A 16,382-nucleotide genomic window follows, 5' to 3' on the forward strand; every position below is an offset into this window, starting at 1 on the left:
ATATTGTTAAAATGGTCACACTGCCCAAAGCAATCTACAGATTTAATGCAATCCCTATCCAATTACCCAGGACATATTTCACAGAACTAGAAAAAAATCATAATAAAATTCATATGGAACCATCAAAGACCTAGAATGGCCAAAGCATTACTGAAAAGAAAGAAAGAGGCTGGAGGAATAACTCTCCCAGACTTCAGACAATTCTATAGAGCTACAGTCATCAAGACAGCATGGTATTGGTACCAAAACAGACATACAGACCAATGGAACAGAATAGAAAGCCCAGAAATGAACCCACAAACTTTTGGTCAACTCATCTTCGACAAAGGAGGCAAGAATATACATTGGAATAAAGACAGTCTCTTCAGCAAATGGTGTTGGGAAAACTGGACAGCAGCATGTAAAACAATGAAGCTAGAACACTCCCTTATACCATATACAAAAATCAACTCAAAATGGATTAAAGACTTAAACATAAGACAAGATACAATAAACCTCCTAGAGGAAAACATAGGCAAAACATTATCTGACATACATTTAAAAAATTTTCTCCTAGAAGAAATAAAAGCAAGAATAAACAAATGGGACCTAATGAAACTTACAAGCTTCTGCACAGCAAAGGAAACCAGAAGTAAAACAAGAAGAAAACCTACGGAATGGGAGAAAATTTTTGCAAGTGAAACCGACAAAGGCTTGATCTCCAGAATATATAAGCAGCTCATACGACTCAATAAGAAAAAAATAAACAACCCAATCCAAAAATGAGCAGAAGACTTAAACAAGCAATTTTCCAAGGAAGACATACAAATGATCAAAAAGCACATGAAAAAATGCTCAATATCACTAATTATCAGAGAAATGCAAATCAAAACTACAATGAGGTATCACCTCACACCAGTCAGAATGGCCATCATTCAAAAATCCACAAATGACAAATGCTGGAGAGGCTGTGGAGAAAGGGGAACCCTCCTACACTGCTGGTGGGAATGCAGTTTGGTGCAGCCACTATGGAAAACAGTGTGGAGATTCCTCAAAAGACTAGGAATAGACTTACCATATGACCCAGGAATCCCACTCCTGGGCTTGTATCCAGAAGGAAATCTACTTCAGGATGACACCTGCACCCCAATGTTCATAGCAGCACTATTTACAATAGCCAAAACATGGAAACAGCCTAAATGTCCATCAACAGGTGACTGGATAAAGAAGATGTGGTATACTTATACAATGGAATACTACTCAGCCATAAAAACCGGTAACATAATGCCATTTGCAGCAACATGGATGCTCCTGGAGCATGTCATTCTAAGTGAAGTAAGCCAGAAAGAGAAAGAAAAATACCATATGAGATCGCTCATATGTGGAATCTAAAAAACAAAAACAAAAACAAACAAACAAAAACAAAGCGTAAATAAAGGACAGAAATAGACTCACAGACAGAGAATACAGACTTGTGGTTACCAGGGGGGTGGAGAGTGGGAAGGGATAGAGTGGGATTTCAAAATTGTAGAATAGACTACACTGTATAGCACAGGGAAATATACGCAAAATGTTATGATAACTCACAGAGAAAAAAATGTGACAATGAGTGTGTATATGTCCATGAATAACTGAAAAATTGTGCTGAACACTGGAATTTGACACAACATTGTAAAATGATTATAAATCAATAAAAAATGTTAAAAAAAAAATCAGATTGATTCTCCTAGCAATCTCTTTAAACACCATAAAATTGGTTTTACTCACCTCTCTAGCCACATTGCTGGTTTTCACTTCCTGTATGACTGTGCCAAAGATGATATAATCAACAACATCCTTTGGGACACTGGTCCGATGCAACAAACCCCTGTGAGCAAAAGTCCAAAGCAAAGACTCATTTCACACATTCAAGATAGGATCACAGATCATCCCATAAAACACCACAGTTTTTTAAAAAGGCTAACCTTGAATTTAAAACAGTATCTTTTCCTCAATCTGGCAAGCATGTGGCACTTTATCAATGAAATGAAAAACTGATTTAGAAAGTCAATGTCTGATGCTTAACTGGCAATGAGAAGTTAAATAGGAAGAATCAAAAATAATTTGGAATGGGGGAGGGGCAACATAGGGCTTGAGGGGGAAAAGGGTTATTATGGGATTATATGAAATTATGTGTGTGGAAGCTTTAAGAATGGTAAAGCACTATAGAATTTAAAGAAGCTTTCAATAAATAAAGATTTTTTAATTAAAAATAATTTGAAATATAATCCATAAAAATTTTGAATCACTATGCTGTACACCTGAAACTAATATACTATTGTAAATCAAGTATACCCCAATTAAAAAAATAAAAGAAAAAATTTGATATAGGATAAAATAGATAAGTAAACCAAAGTTTTCAGTCAAAAAGAAAAACAAATAGAAAATTAAAGAGATGAAGTAAAATCCCAGGCATGTTAAATTTAAGTTTCACAATCTAAAGAATATATATTTTCTTGTTCTGCCCACTGTTAGGGACTAGTAGCACATCTTGAACTCAGACTTGGTTTCTAAATGCCATTTACTAGTAAAAGAATTAGCTTTTTAAAAAATGACTGAGGCCAGGTCCAAGCGCCAGAAACACTGAAAGATGAGATCATATAAAAAACAGGAACAAGGGTATACATACACATTTGTCAAAACTCATCAAACAATCTACTTAAAAACCTGTGCAAATTATACTCAAAAAACAATATTATACTAAAAAACAAAAGGGACATAGGAGCCAACTTGAAGGAGCTCCCTATGGGATAATCTGAGCTTCAAAAAGAACAGTGACCAAGCTTGGCTATAACACAAATTCAAATAAATATCTGTAAGTCTACATCATTTAAAAGTTGAAAAAAAAAAAGGGAAGTGGCTCTTTACAGAAAAATAACAACCAATAAATGTAAGAGAAATGAAAGAATTAGCAAAATCACAATTTTGAAATTTCTAATATAATAACTGACTTAGGCAAAACTTATCACTGCTAACACCATTTGGTCAAAGGTTGTTGGGGAACAAGATGCTCACATGATGCTAAGATACCACTTTACAGATAATTTACTAATTGCAAAGGAAAAAACGTACCTTTATAATACAAAGATCTGGTGGTCTGACCCCCATGACTAGTGGTTGGATTTAGCATTACACACCATGTGCCTCTTGACATGATGCAATACCCATGCGGTTTACTCATGAAGCATTCTTACTAAAAAATGTTTAACCTGAATCTAATCAAGCTCAGAGATCTAACTTCCAGTTTACAGGAGATTCACAGTGGAAAGTTAAATATCACTATGAGGAAACATCCAGAATGTGGGACATTCCACAGGACAGCTGGCCTGGATTTTTCAAAAAGTCACTGTCATAGGGGGGTGGAAGGGAGGATGTCCTAAGTTAAAAGGACTAAAGAGACATATCCATTTGTAGTATGAAACGAGTGGATTTGGGAGAAAAAAACTATTACAAGAAAAGACATTTTTGAAATAAGTAAGGAGGATTTGACTATGCACTGGATATTAGAAGTTACAGAATCAAAGTTATCTTAGCTATGGTAATGGTATTGTGGATAGCAGAGAACGTCTTCACTCTTAAGAGTATTTAGGTATTAGCTGAAGTATTTAGGGTTGAAGATCAAGATGCCTGAAACTTACCATCAAATGCTTCAAACCACATAGATATAGAAAATACAGCAAAATAATAACAATTATTAAACCTAGGGGAGGGGTAATTAGGTGTTCACTGTATTACTCTTTCAATTTTATTGTATATTTGACATTTTTAAAAACAAAAAGTTGAGGAAAAATTTGCAAATCTCCAGCATGGGACCATAATCAGAAATAGCACCATTATTAGAAATAGGAAAATAAGCTGATTTCAGGGAGAAGATAATTTTTATTTTTTACATGCAGAGCTAGAGGAGCCTAAGAAAAGAGGTCAAATTTAGAGATCTGGGAGTCCTCTACATAAAAAATAAAGATTAAGTAGATGAGGTTTTTAAGGAAAAGCATGCATACAGAGAATGCAAAGCTTAGGACTGAAACTTGCAAAATATCTTTATAAAAGATAAAGAAATCCAGTTTCTTAAAAAGTAGAGAAGAATTAGTTAGCAGATGAAAGAGAAATCATAAAGGCATAACATTAAGAAGTCAAAGGAAGACAGTTTCAAGTACAGCTGACAGTGTCAAATGCTACAGAAGACAAAGACACTGAGGCCTGAGACAAAATTGGTGCATCTAGTGATCACAGACTCATTATTAACAGAAGCTTGCAAAGTATAGTTACTCTAGGGCAATGGAAATGGAAGCAGTTAATATGGGATTAAGGAGAAAAATGGATAGGACAAACAGAACAAGATGAGAATTTTCCAAACTAGGAAAGACCTGTGGCTGGTCGAAGGCACAAAGGCAAAGCATCAGTGGAAAATGAATAATGCCCTACATGCTGACTCTCATCAAATTATTCTTCCATCTCAATCTCATGTAACTAGATTTAATTTTATATTTTTATTTGGTTTGCACATGAATCTTCAGGTCTCATGCTAGGCTTCTTTCCAGATAAAGACATTGCATCTCCCCCAGCCATCTCTCCACCCCTACTTCTACCAGAAACACTAAAATCTGAGGACCCTCGCGTCCCTTAAATAAAACAGCATAGTACAGCTGGTCCTCTGTATCCACAGGTTCTGCATCTGCATTTGCGTAATTTGTTCGGCTATCCTTGTACAGTAATAAAGTTCCTAAGATGATCATCAAACATATGTATTGTATTTAGCCTGATCAATCTAGTCCTACATTGTTTATAATGTGCAGCTAAGCTTCAGTACTCATTAAAGAATACCAAGAGATTATCAAGCCTGCAAAATAAAGATCGCTGACATTCACCAGCTGCTTGAATTTGTATAGCATGTATAGCTAAAATGAATAAATGAATCTTGTAAAATCTAGTGTTTTTTTTCTTACCACATAAAAGATAACATATCTTAGATATGGAAATTCTACTAAGCATGCTATTTCAAGTGTAAAAACTGGAGAAAAGTGCTTTTAATGAAATAAGAACTAAAATAAAACTCTATTTACTTACAAAAGTGCTGCTCTAGCCAAATCATGTGGCATCAGGTCTTTATATCTGGGGAAAGAAAATACATAATTTAAATAAAAAGCCTAGAGTTTTAATAAAAAATGTTTTTCATTCTGTTTGAAATACCTAAAGAAATCATTTACTACTACAAATGCACTCTACTACCTAAGGCAGTTCATCACTCCAAATAAAGAAATAGTGACTTTGCTATCTGTCACATCCTTAAAAATCTGACAAGCTTTGACTCTTACTGAGCTGGCTAAGAATCTAACAAATCTTGCCACTGTCTTATTGCTCAGCATGACATATGTTAAATATTCTTTAAAACTAAACCCCACCTTTTAAGTCCACCTTTATTTAAAAAAAAAATTCATTATTTATTTTGTGATGTCTAAAGGGACACAAGGGATATATATATAAGAACTTCTTAAGAGAATTTTGTTTTGAAGTAACTTGAGTTTTACAAAAGAACTGGAAAGACAGAAATGAGTTCCTGTATACCCTTTACCCTGCTTAGTCTAACGCTAATACCTTACATAACCATGATGTACTTGTCAAAACTAAGAAATTAATACTGGCATTATACTATTCCCTAAGCTACTAACTTTATCTGGATCTCATCAGTTTTTGCACTAGTCCTTTTTATTGGTCTATTCCAGGATCCAATTCATGCATGTAGTTGTCATGCCTCATACATCTCCTCTATCTGTGATAGTTTCTTAGTCTTTCCTTGTTATTCTTGGCCTTGACACTTGGAAGACTAGGGTTATGGATTGGCGTAAAGGGAGTATTACAGACATAAAGTGCCCTTCCCATTGTTTCTTAACAGAGTGTACATGGTAACAACATGACTTATTACTGGTGATGTTAACTTAATCACCTGGTTAAAGTAGTATCTGCCAATTTTCTCTATTTTTCCCTTTCTAAACTCAGTTTGTTAAGTGAGTCACTACTCTGGCCCTTACTCAAGAGGAAAGAATTTGTGGACACATGTTAAAATCATCAAAGTAATTAATAAATATTTGAGGGGAGAGAGTCTGAGGCTATGGAAATATCTTGTTAACATTTCTCACCCGCTAACTTTAGCATTCATTTAGCAGTCACCAACCAACTTCATAGCATTCTATTGATCCTGGTTGCAGTCATTATTCCTGTGAGTTCTAATGGTGATTTATTTATTTTCCTCATTCCTTCTGTATTTATTGACTGAAATTCTTCTGTAAAAAGATTTGTCTTTTCTCTCTCATTTATTTCTTTATTCAATCATTTATTTATATCACATTGGACTCATAGATATTTAATTTATTCTTTGGGTTATGATGTAATACTATTACATTTATTTTATTGATCAAACTCTCCCAGTTTCAGTTATCTGAAGCTATTTCAGATTGGTCCTGTGTCCTTTTGACATGTCCCTTTTTTTTTCTTTTAAGTACTTCTTTACTTGCTGGTACTACAAAATGCTCCAGGTTCATCCTGTATTTTCTCTGGCCCAGCCCTAGTCATTCTTCTAGGAAGCCTGGTTCCCTCTAAGAAAGAATGAGTATTTAGAAAGATCTGGATGTGAATTCTTGTTTGTTTAAATGTAAAAAAATAAATTCCTTTTAAGTCAAAGATTTAACCATTGGATTAAATAAGAATATTCATTCTTTAAATTCCTGAAAATTAAAACCTAAAAAGCCAAAAATATTTTTACTTTATTCTGACTCACAAAAAAACCATCAACAGTTCTCAAAATCTTTCATAGGTAAAACGAGTTCCCTCAAACTTAGAGCAGAATTATTTGAAGGAAAGTTGTGTGTCAATTTTAAAACGTATAAACCAGAAATTATTTACCATTTTACAATCTTTATTCTCATGCTCCGATACCTCTTTCTACCAGGATGACTGACAGAATCCCAAATTCTAGTGCTGGAGTTTATTTCTAGGAGTGCTTCCAAAATACCTTCTACCTCTAAGTTAAGAACCTGGTCTTTCAAATGTCACTCAATTGAAAGCAAAGCTTCTTCAAATTAAATAGAAAAAGATCTTTTTCCACCTAGAAAATGATCTTCTATTATAGAAGACTCATTTGTCATCTCAGTCATAACATTAATAACATGACTAAACAGTCTGTCTTCTTTAGAGTTTTCCCTCTATATTAGTTTTAGTCACTTTGTTCTTTAACTGGAGACTGCCTTAACATTTTTATTCTTTCTTCTCTATTAACCATAATGTCTTATATTATTGAAAGTCCTTCTCTTCCTTATACCACTAAATTGCTCATGAACTTTGACTTCTTTCTCAATTAGGATCTTAAATTAAGCTAAAACACAACAATAAAAAAACAACAAAAGGAATAAATAGGTTCACATCCTCAGTAATCAAACTTCTGAAGAGGCAAAGAAACAATGTACTTATTTCCAGACAAGGAAAGAATATCTCTGTTGGAAACAAGCTATCTGGTCCCACACTAGCTTTTCAAAATAGGGCTGGTTCAATCCAGCATTATACTAGGCTTGCTTATGAGAAAGGATAAAAAACAAATTTTGCCATATTATTTTACCACTGGCTTGACTTTTTCTGTATTAATTTTATGAAAATGTTATTCATATACTAGTCTACTATCAACAGTATTCCTACAGGGTTACAGTCACGAAGATCACTTTTGAAAGTGCCTTAAGAGAAGGAATAAATAAACTACATGGGGTGATGGATGTGTTAATTAACTTGATTGTGGTAAGCATTTCACAATGTATGTGTGTATGTGTGTGTGTGTGTGTGTGTGTGTGTGTGTGTGTATAAAACCATCACACTGTATACCTTAAAAAAAATCACTGCACCTAAATATACAGATTTTATTTGTTAATTATACCTCAGTAAAGCTGGAGGAAAAAAAGAAGAAATGACAAGTAGCGCAGTCATTTCATACTTACGAAGTGCCTGACAGCAAAAATGGAATGCGAACACCATCCACCACCACGATATTCCTTACGCTGGGTTTGGCCAAGGTTTTCTTTGATTTGGTCTGGACATCTTTAAGATAAAGTTCAAAGAATAATTAATTAAAATAAATGAAGTCAGATGACTTTTTACATTTTTTAAAGACAGACATTCTAAGAAGAATTTTTATCATTCAATGCCAAGTTGCATTTGCCACTTAACAAGCCAATGCAACTAAAAAAAAAAAAAAAAAGGCTAAGAAATTAACTGGCATTTATAAGTTTCCAAATAATAGTTAAGGTAAATACTGAGATTATACCTAATGATGAGGTTATTTATGCTATTAACAAATTGTTTCTTTTTATCAAGTGCTTGACAACCTATTGCATTGAAAGCAACCAATAATTCTGCCCTCAATATTAGAAGCTGCAATAACTGATATTGTTTACTGTCCACACAGCTTAATATTCTTGTCTTTCTATGTAGAAACAACGACTGTTTGGTTGGTGACTATTGCCACTCTGGAAAAACCTAGAATACTTCCTGATTCCATCTGACTCGATTTGTCTCGTTATTTTCTAACATCAAAAAAGCAATCTTTCTATAATTTTTTAGTTTAAAAAAATGGGCATATATGCTGGTGGTTCAAAAAAAGAGAAAAATGAACAATACTAAAATACAGATAGTAAAACTGAAGTTCCCTCTTTATGCCCTCTCCTGCCATATAACTTCCTTCCCAGAGGTAAATACTGCTAATTTGGTGCATATACTTTCTTTTGATGCATCTACAAGCACACACTTGTGTATTATGTTTACTTTTCTAACTAAATGATATAGCTTGAAGACCTCTCTGTGTTTGTCTATCTACAAATATCTCATTCTTTTCTTATTGTTGTTAATGTTGAAATTCATCTGTTATCATCACTCTTCATTTCCAGAGATAGAGAAAAATCCTAAAGTATAAGGAGTAAAATTTTAACAATCACCTTACCAGACCCACATATGCCATAGAGAATTATTTATGACAAACATCTACAACCAACTTCAAGGAAACAGTAATGAAAGCTAAGAGTCATGATAAAGTAGGGTACAAAGATTCTCCTGGCCGCTCTAATAAATTGGTGAAGGAGATAAAGGCACAGGGAGATTAGCGAGGAGACTGGCAAAACCAAGCCTGTGATGCTAAAGGCCAAGATAAAGGCAGTATCAATGCAAATGGAAAGTGACCAATACAAGAGATTTTATAAAGACTATGTATCTTGGTGACCAGTCAGATATGGAAAGTAAGGAAAAGAGGATTATGAAGGAAGCTTAGAGACTAAGGAAACCTAGCTACTCTACCCTACAGAAGTATTCTGTACTGTAGCAGTATAGCGTAGAGCACAGTACATTGGTTTTGGAAGAAAAATAACATCAATTTTAAACGTGCAAACTTTGAGGTGATGGAGAGATACCCAGGTGGATCTGTCTATTTGACAGATAGCTAGAAAATGTGAAATTAAAGCTCTTAAGAGAAATGAAGTGTAGCTGGGAGAACCAGGAGATATACTCAGAATACAGAAGAAAAGCAGAGGCCTATTTTGCAGTGTCTGCTCACCCACAGCCCCCTCTAAAGGGAGCTGCCCTGCTTAGAGTTTCTGCAAAAGGGTAGCCATACCCCTAAGTTCACCTAAGACATCCCACCTAAGACACCATGTCCCTAAGTCCAGAGCCAACGCTGATTAGATTCAGGGTGGGTACCAGACCACCAAAAGTCAATCCATAGAGCTGCCAACCAGTAACCCATGTCATCTACCTACAAGTGATGAGCTGTGCCAGTTAGATTCTCTCTCTTAGGAATCTAAGCAGAGCATGGAGAGAAATACCAATTAGTTGAAGCTGAAAGGATGCCATGAGGAAGAACCAGGTTGATGGGAAACTGAAGTCATCTGTAAGTCAGAGTTATGGGGCAGCAAAAACTCTGAGTCAGCAAAGAAGTCAGCAAGAAGAGTGAAGGGGAATATAAAAGGAGAAATAGAAAGAGCAGAAAAGTGACACCCCACGTGGCCATGCACAAGACAAAGTAGCTGCCTCTTGAGCCGCTTGGTTCCTAATGTCTCCCCAGCTGTACTATTTGAGGCCTCTTATCCTTAACTTGAGCGGGTTTCTTACACCAAAAGACTCCTGGCTTTGCTATCTCCCCACATTTAGAGGGCAGAGGGAAGATGTGGGACAGAAGGTAAACGGGAGAGGCAGTAGGACAATCGAGAGCATGAGAGCAAAGGCAAGAGAGTATCAAGGAGCAGGTGATAGTCAAACATTTCAACATTCAAGGAGAATGAGGACTGAAAAAAGGCCACTAAGTTGGAAGATTACTTGTGACAGACCTTGGAGAAAATAAAGTGATGAAAGAAAAAGTCAGATGACATGCCATCATGTCATTCCACTTTTTAAGAAATGACTACACATTCCTTTTGTACACTTACAGATAAAATTCAAATTCCTAACTCTTCTAACAAAGCCCCTGCTTTACCTGGTTCCACTTTAATGATCCCAAAGTATTTCCCACTACCTCTCAACACGGAGCAGGATGAGCAAGCCCCCAGCCTCTCACAGCCTTGCTCATTTCACCCCGTTTCCCTTCATTCATGTACCCTCCCATGTGAGTGGCTCCTTCTGTCTGTTTAATTCTTACCTACCCCTCAAGGCCTAGTTCACATTCCATCTCCTAGTAAAGTCTTCTCTGATAACCTGGGTTACTTGTAGTTCCTGCTTCTGAACTTCTATGGCAATCTCTGGGGCAAAAATTGGCTATTCCAAATAGTTTAGCATATTATAAAGTAATTAAATTAATGCTACAAGCCACATTTAAAATAATATTCATTATGAACAGTCACCCAAAGGACTCTCATTCTGTTTCATATGCACACTGGCTCCTAACCACATCAGAATTTTTTCAAAGTCTCTTTTTTATATATTTCACAGTGCTATGGGCACTCATTAGCAATGTATGATAAGAAGCTGAACTGGGGCTTAAAATATCTGAGTCCTAGCCCCTGATCTGCCAAAAATTTCTCATTTACAAACATGGGAGTTGGACTCGATGGTCTTAAAGGCTCCTCCCAACAACAAAGCTAGGATTCTTAGGCTGATACACATTCTGTATTTCACACATACAACTAAAACCAAAGCAGATAAAAGACATGCCATGTATTATACCACTGCTATACATATATATATGTGTGTGGATATAGATACATAGATATACAGATGGTCCCCAACTTTTCATGGTTCAACATGAATTTTTAACTTTAGGATGGTGCAAAAGCAATACTAATTCAGTAGAAAGCATACCTTGAATTCTGAATTTTTGTTTTTTCCCTAGGCTAGCGATGTGTGATATGACACTCTCTTGTGATGCTGGGCAGCAGCAAGGCACAGCTCCCAGGCAGCCACACCATCACAAGGGTGCGATACACTCACAACCACTCACAACCACAATACATTCACAACCATCCTGTACCTATACAACCATTCTGTTTTTCACTTTCAGTACAATACTCAACAAACTACATAATATTCAATACTTTATTATAAAATAGGCCTTGTGTTGGATGATTTTGCCCAACTGTAGGCTAATATAACTGTTCTGAGCATGTTTAAGGTAGGCTAGGCTAAGCTATGATGGTCAGTAGACTAGATGTATAAATGCATTTTCAACTTACAAGATTTTCAACTTATGATGGGTTTATCAGGATGTAACTCTATCATAAGCCAAGGAAGATCTGTATAGCATATCTAGATATAATCAATGAATAATTCAAAATTTCCATCAAACACTTAAATTTCCAGTCATCCTGATGAAGGAAAACATCAATAAAACCTGTATTCCTCTATTCTAATTCCTTCATCCCAACAGAGCTGTCAAGCAGGAAAAGTCACATTAACTTCAAGAGAAATTAGCTATAAAATTATTGCAACATAAAACTTGTTCGATGTGCCTGCTCCCTTCCCACAAATCAGTTGGTCATACTCCTTTGTCTCATCATGTGCTTCCAGAACCATCATCACTGCATTGCATCATCATCAATGTTACCACAAATCACCTGTAGTGTGACACACTGGGGACATGAAAATACTTAAGTCTCACAAGGGCGTAGAGTTGGGGAGACAGAAACAAAAAACAGTTAAAGAATACTCTAAATACTCTGTTGGTATTCACTGTGACTGTCTCCCACTTGGCAAGAGTTAGATCTATGTGTACGGCTGCAAAGCAAAGGCCTGGGTAAACATTAGAATTAAGGCAAAGGTGAAATGAGATAGAAAAGAATTATTCTTTGTGAGGCTAGTACAAATCTATATTCTAGTTAGAATTCAGAGACCACAGAAAATATATTTATTATACAACAACATGAAATTTCTCTAGGTGGGATTAGGCAACAGACCCCTGAAAAATACACTATATGAAAAACAATATAAAAACATAATCATTATTGAGTTTACATTTTTCAAAGTGCTTTGAGATATCTTTATAACTACTTGAGGTTAACAAGACTAAAATTATTACTCTTTTTTAGACAAAGAAACTAAAGCACAGGGAAGTAAAGTGATCAGTTCAAGGCCATACTGCCCCAAAAGAGGTAGAACTGGAACAGAGCAGAGGTCTTCTGAATCCTGGTAAGATGCTTTTTCTGATAAGTTATTATCCAACTAGAAATACCATAATAAAACTAAAAACTTAAGTCATAGGTTAATACAGGACCCAAGCAAGGAGAAGGTATGAACTCATCAGGGTGCTTTTAGCACTGGCTGGTGAAGATACAGACCTACAGCAGATTCTGCAAAAGTGTGTATTCAACACTGAAGATTTGCCAAGGGTCTGAAAGACCATATAAAAATCAACAGCTTTCCTTACTTTTTCATTTCATATTGACTAAACAATATTCTTTTATTAACCAGTTCCACAGTTACCCCTATTTCAGGTATGGGTCCCCTTGCACATGGGATAAGAAGATATTAATAGAGAACTCTGTCACTGAAAGTTTAAAAAGTTAACTTTTGGATCCATAATAGTTTCCTGGGTGTTTGTAAGCTGATCATCTCCAGGACCAACAGCCAGAAGCTGAGTAAACTGACCTACAAGATTCACGGAACCTCTGTGACTCCATCAGGATCCACATCCTAGAAAGTAGCCTCTTGCCAACATCTTCGGGTCCAACCCTATACCATGTACTATCATTGATTGGTCAATCCAATGTTGTTTTAATTTGAAGGTACACACAACAGTGATGTTCATGTTGCTCACAAAAAGGGGAGAGCTGGCAAATTAGTTTTGGCTTTTTCTCAAAATTCACAAACCTAGATTCTAGAATCTAACAAATCAAAAATGTTTCTTTTACAAATGACTGTACCTGCAGCAGCTCGAAGTTGGGAGGAACAGCTCAGAGGTCTTATAGCTGGAAGACAAAATAAAGTTTTTACAAAAAGCAATACAATTTCATGTCCCTGAAAAGATGTTTACACACCCAAATCTAACCTTAAAAAAAAAAAAAAGAACAAATGACACTTACAAGATCTGAGGGCCCATTTTGATGTACTGGGAAGATTTTTAAAAGTGTATGTCAAGAAGGAAGTCATTCTGAAATCTAACAAGGGAAGAAAAAAGATAGTCGGGGTTATTTGAACATTTTGTAGCTTACATTGTAGTCTATGATTTCTGACAATCTTACCCATGCCTATTAAAAATACTCTAAAATTTATTACCAACTATCCTTCCTCTAATATTATTATAGCTTCATTGACATATCTTTCATAGTATGTAAACCACTAATTTAAGCATCAGTTCATCTAATACTCACAATAACCAACAGAGTAGGCATGATAATTACATTTGGAAGAGATAAGAAACTGAAGCACATAGAGATTGAGTGACTAGTAAGAGGCAGAGCTGGGATGTGAAGTCAGGCAGTCTAGCTCCAGAGTCTATGCTCTTCTCTAGGGCCAAAGGAGTAGACAGATTGCTGGACATGATCCTGAAGCCACCAGTGTGAACTTCCTGATTTTGATGGTTGTATTGTGATTATGTAGAATGCCTGTGAGACGTCTGTATTTGAAGGGAATACACACCGAAGTATTCAGGGATAGTGCGGTATCACATTTTAACTGCTATAAGAAAAAAAGTTTGTATATTGCTCTTGCTACTTCTTTAAAAATAAGCTTAACACTGTTTCAAAATAATAAAAATATAAAATCCCTACATATTAAAAAATATTTAAAACATATTAATCATTTCCCTAAATTCCCCAAAACGAGTTCCTACAAAAGAGTAAGAAAAAAATGGACAAAGGATATGAACAGACTGTTCACAGAAATGGAAATACGAATGGCTCTTAAATATATGAAAAGACATTCACTCTCATTCAGAAGAGAAATACAAATTAAAACTGCACTGAGATATATTTTTTGACTCAAAGGTCTGACATTCAGTGCGTGGAACAGCACGCGCACACACAGGCACTCTCATACGCTGCTGCTCAGAGTGTAAACTGATGCAACTCTGCACGTGTATCCCTATGGAAGACAATTTGGCAAATAACTGTCAAAAAACTACAACCGCACTTAACTTTTGATCCAGCTACTCCACTTCTGTGAATTTTTGTTTACACAGTTGTTCCGTGTAAGCCAAAGAATATGTTAGAAGTGATGCTATGTCACTTCCAAGGTTAGGCTATAAAAGATACCGCAGCTTCCGTCTTGGTCTGTCTCTCAGATCACCTGGCCTGCAGGAAGCCAGCTGGCATATCAGGAGCAGCCCTGTGAAGAGGCTCACATGGCGAGGAACTGCCGCCTCCTGACAACGGCCTGCAGGCCGGCAGTGGGAGTGAGCTTGGAAGTGGATCCTCTAGCACAGACAAGCTTTCCGATGACCACAGCTCTGGCCAACATTCTAACTGCAACCTCATGAGGAACTCTAAGCCAGAACCCAGCTAAGTCACCCCTAGACTCCTGACCTTCAGAAGCTGTATGAGATAATAAATTTTTATTGATTTAAGCTGCTCAATTTTGGAGTAATTTGTTACATAATTACAGATAATATAAAAGCCTTGTTTAACTTCTCTTAGGTCTTTATAATTTAAAAAAAGGATGTCCTATGGCTTCCAAAAAAAAAAAAAAAACACATTTAGTAAATATATGGATTGGGAAGAGATGGAGGAGTCCAACCTCTAGGCCCACCAACCTAGATATATCCAATAGACTCTGACCAGGGAGACACAAATTGGCCCATAAGATAGGCACCAGTTTTCTAGAAGCAACATTTGATGTCACTTGAGTCTGGAATACAAATTCCCATAACTAAAGTTCATCTTGAGATAAAATTCATGAAAGAAGTTAAGAAAATGTTGATTGAAAAAAAGAGGACCTTGCTCTAATAGACACCAAAACTTTGTATTAAGCACCAATAATTAAAACAGTGCAATTTTGGCACAGGAATAAATGAACAAATCAACAGAACAGGATGTAGCAAGTTCTGAAGCATATTTATGTGTATGAGAATTTAGTATATAATAAAAATAACATTTCAAATAAATGGGAGAAAGATGAATTATTCAATGGATTTATTGGGGAAATGGTTAATCATTTGGGAAAAAAATTTAGATCCACAGCTCACATTATAAGTACAATTCCAAATGGATTAATCTAAATATATACTTTTAACTATAAAAGTACTATAAGAAAACATCAGAGGATATTTTTATAATCTTAGATGGGGAAAGGCTTCCAACATTTTTATGCATTTGTATGTTTTTATCTCTCTATAAAGATGTAAGTATATGCAGATTTTTGATAAAAATAGAATTATACTGTACATTAAAAATGCTCATTGTAAAAGAAACTTTAAAAAGACATAAGAATGTAAACTGAAAGCCCCTCTTTATCCCTTCCATATGTAGACTCAGCTTTCGGATTTTCTCTCCTCTCGCTTTCTGTCATAAAATGGACTTACTATACGTATTGTTCTGCCACTTGCTTTTTCCTTTAATATATATTGTGGACATTTTTCCACATCAGCATGTCATTATGTTTCATTTTTCTTTACGAACTACTGAACAGTATTCCATGGTACGTTTGTACTATGATTTATTTAATCATTTCCTACTGATGTACATTTACATCTTCAGCATATCTGTTGGCTGGAGACCTATGATTGCTACACATAACATCATGAATATTTCTATTGGTTAAAGACCAGTAAGAAGGATTACTGGGCTCAGAAATTCATAATTCAAAATTTGATAGATAACTAAAAATTCCAGGACTCGTCTATCTTTCCAGCGCAAAAACAGCTATCATGCAACGTAGGGCTCTTGACTAGAAGCTACCCGACCTACACTCGAGTC

General features: G+C 35.6%; 1 protein-coding gene across 1 annotated transcript in view; it reads right to left on the reverse strand.

Annotated features, from left to right (window-relative positions):
* Positions 1 to 16,382, reverse strand: part of HADHB (hydroxyacyl-CoA dehydrogenase trifunctional multienzyme complex subunit beta) — a 36,531-nt gene that overhangs the window by 19,651 nt on the left and 498 nt on the right. Inside the window, exons 2-6 of the mRNA XM_010991206.3 lie at positions 13,554 to 13,628; positions 13,395 to 13,439; positions 7,998 to 8,097; positions 5,086 to 5,130; positions 1,747 to 1,846 (exon numbers count right to left, since the gene is read on the reverse strand). Of these exons, the coding sequence (XP_010989508.1) occupies positions 1,747 to 1,846; positions 5,086 to 5,130; positions 7,998 to 8,097; positions 13,395 to 13,439; positions 13,554 to 13,620 (357 nt within the window). The 5' untranslated portion in view covers positions 13,621 to 13,628. The remainder of the gene's footprint in view (positions 1 to 1,746; positions 1,847 to 5,085; positions 5,131 to 7,997; positions 8,098 to 13,394; positions 13,440 to 13,553; positions 13,629 to 16,382) is intronic.

The sequence above is a fragment of the Camelus dromedarius genome, chromosome 15, assembly GCF_036321535.1.
Source record: "Camelus dromedarius isolate mCamDro1 chromosome 15, mCamDro1.pat, whole genome shotgun sequence".
NCBI classification, from domain to species: Eukaryota; Metazoa; Chordata; class Mammalia; order Artiodactyla; family Camelidae; genus Camelus; species Camelus dromedarius.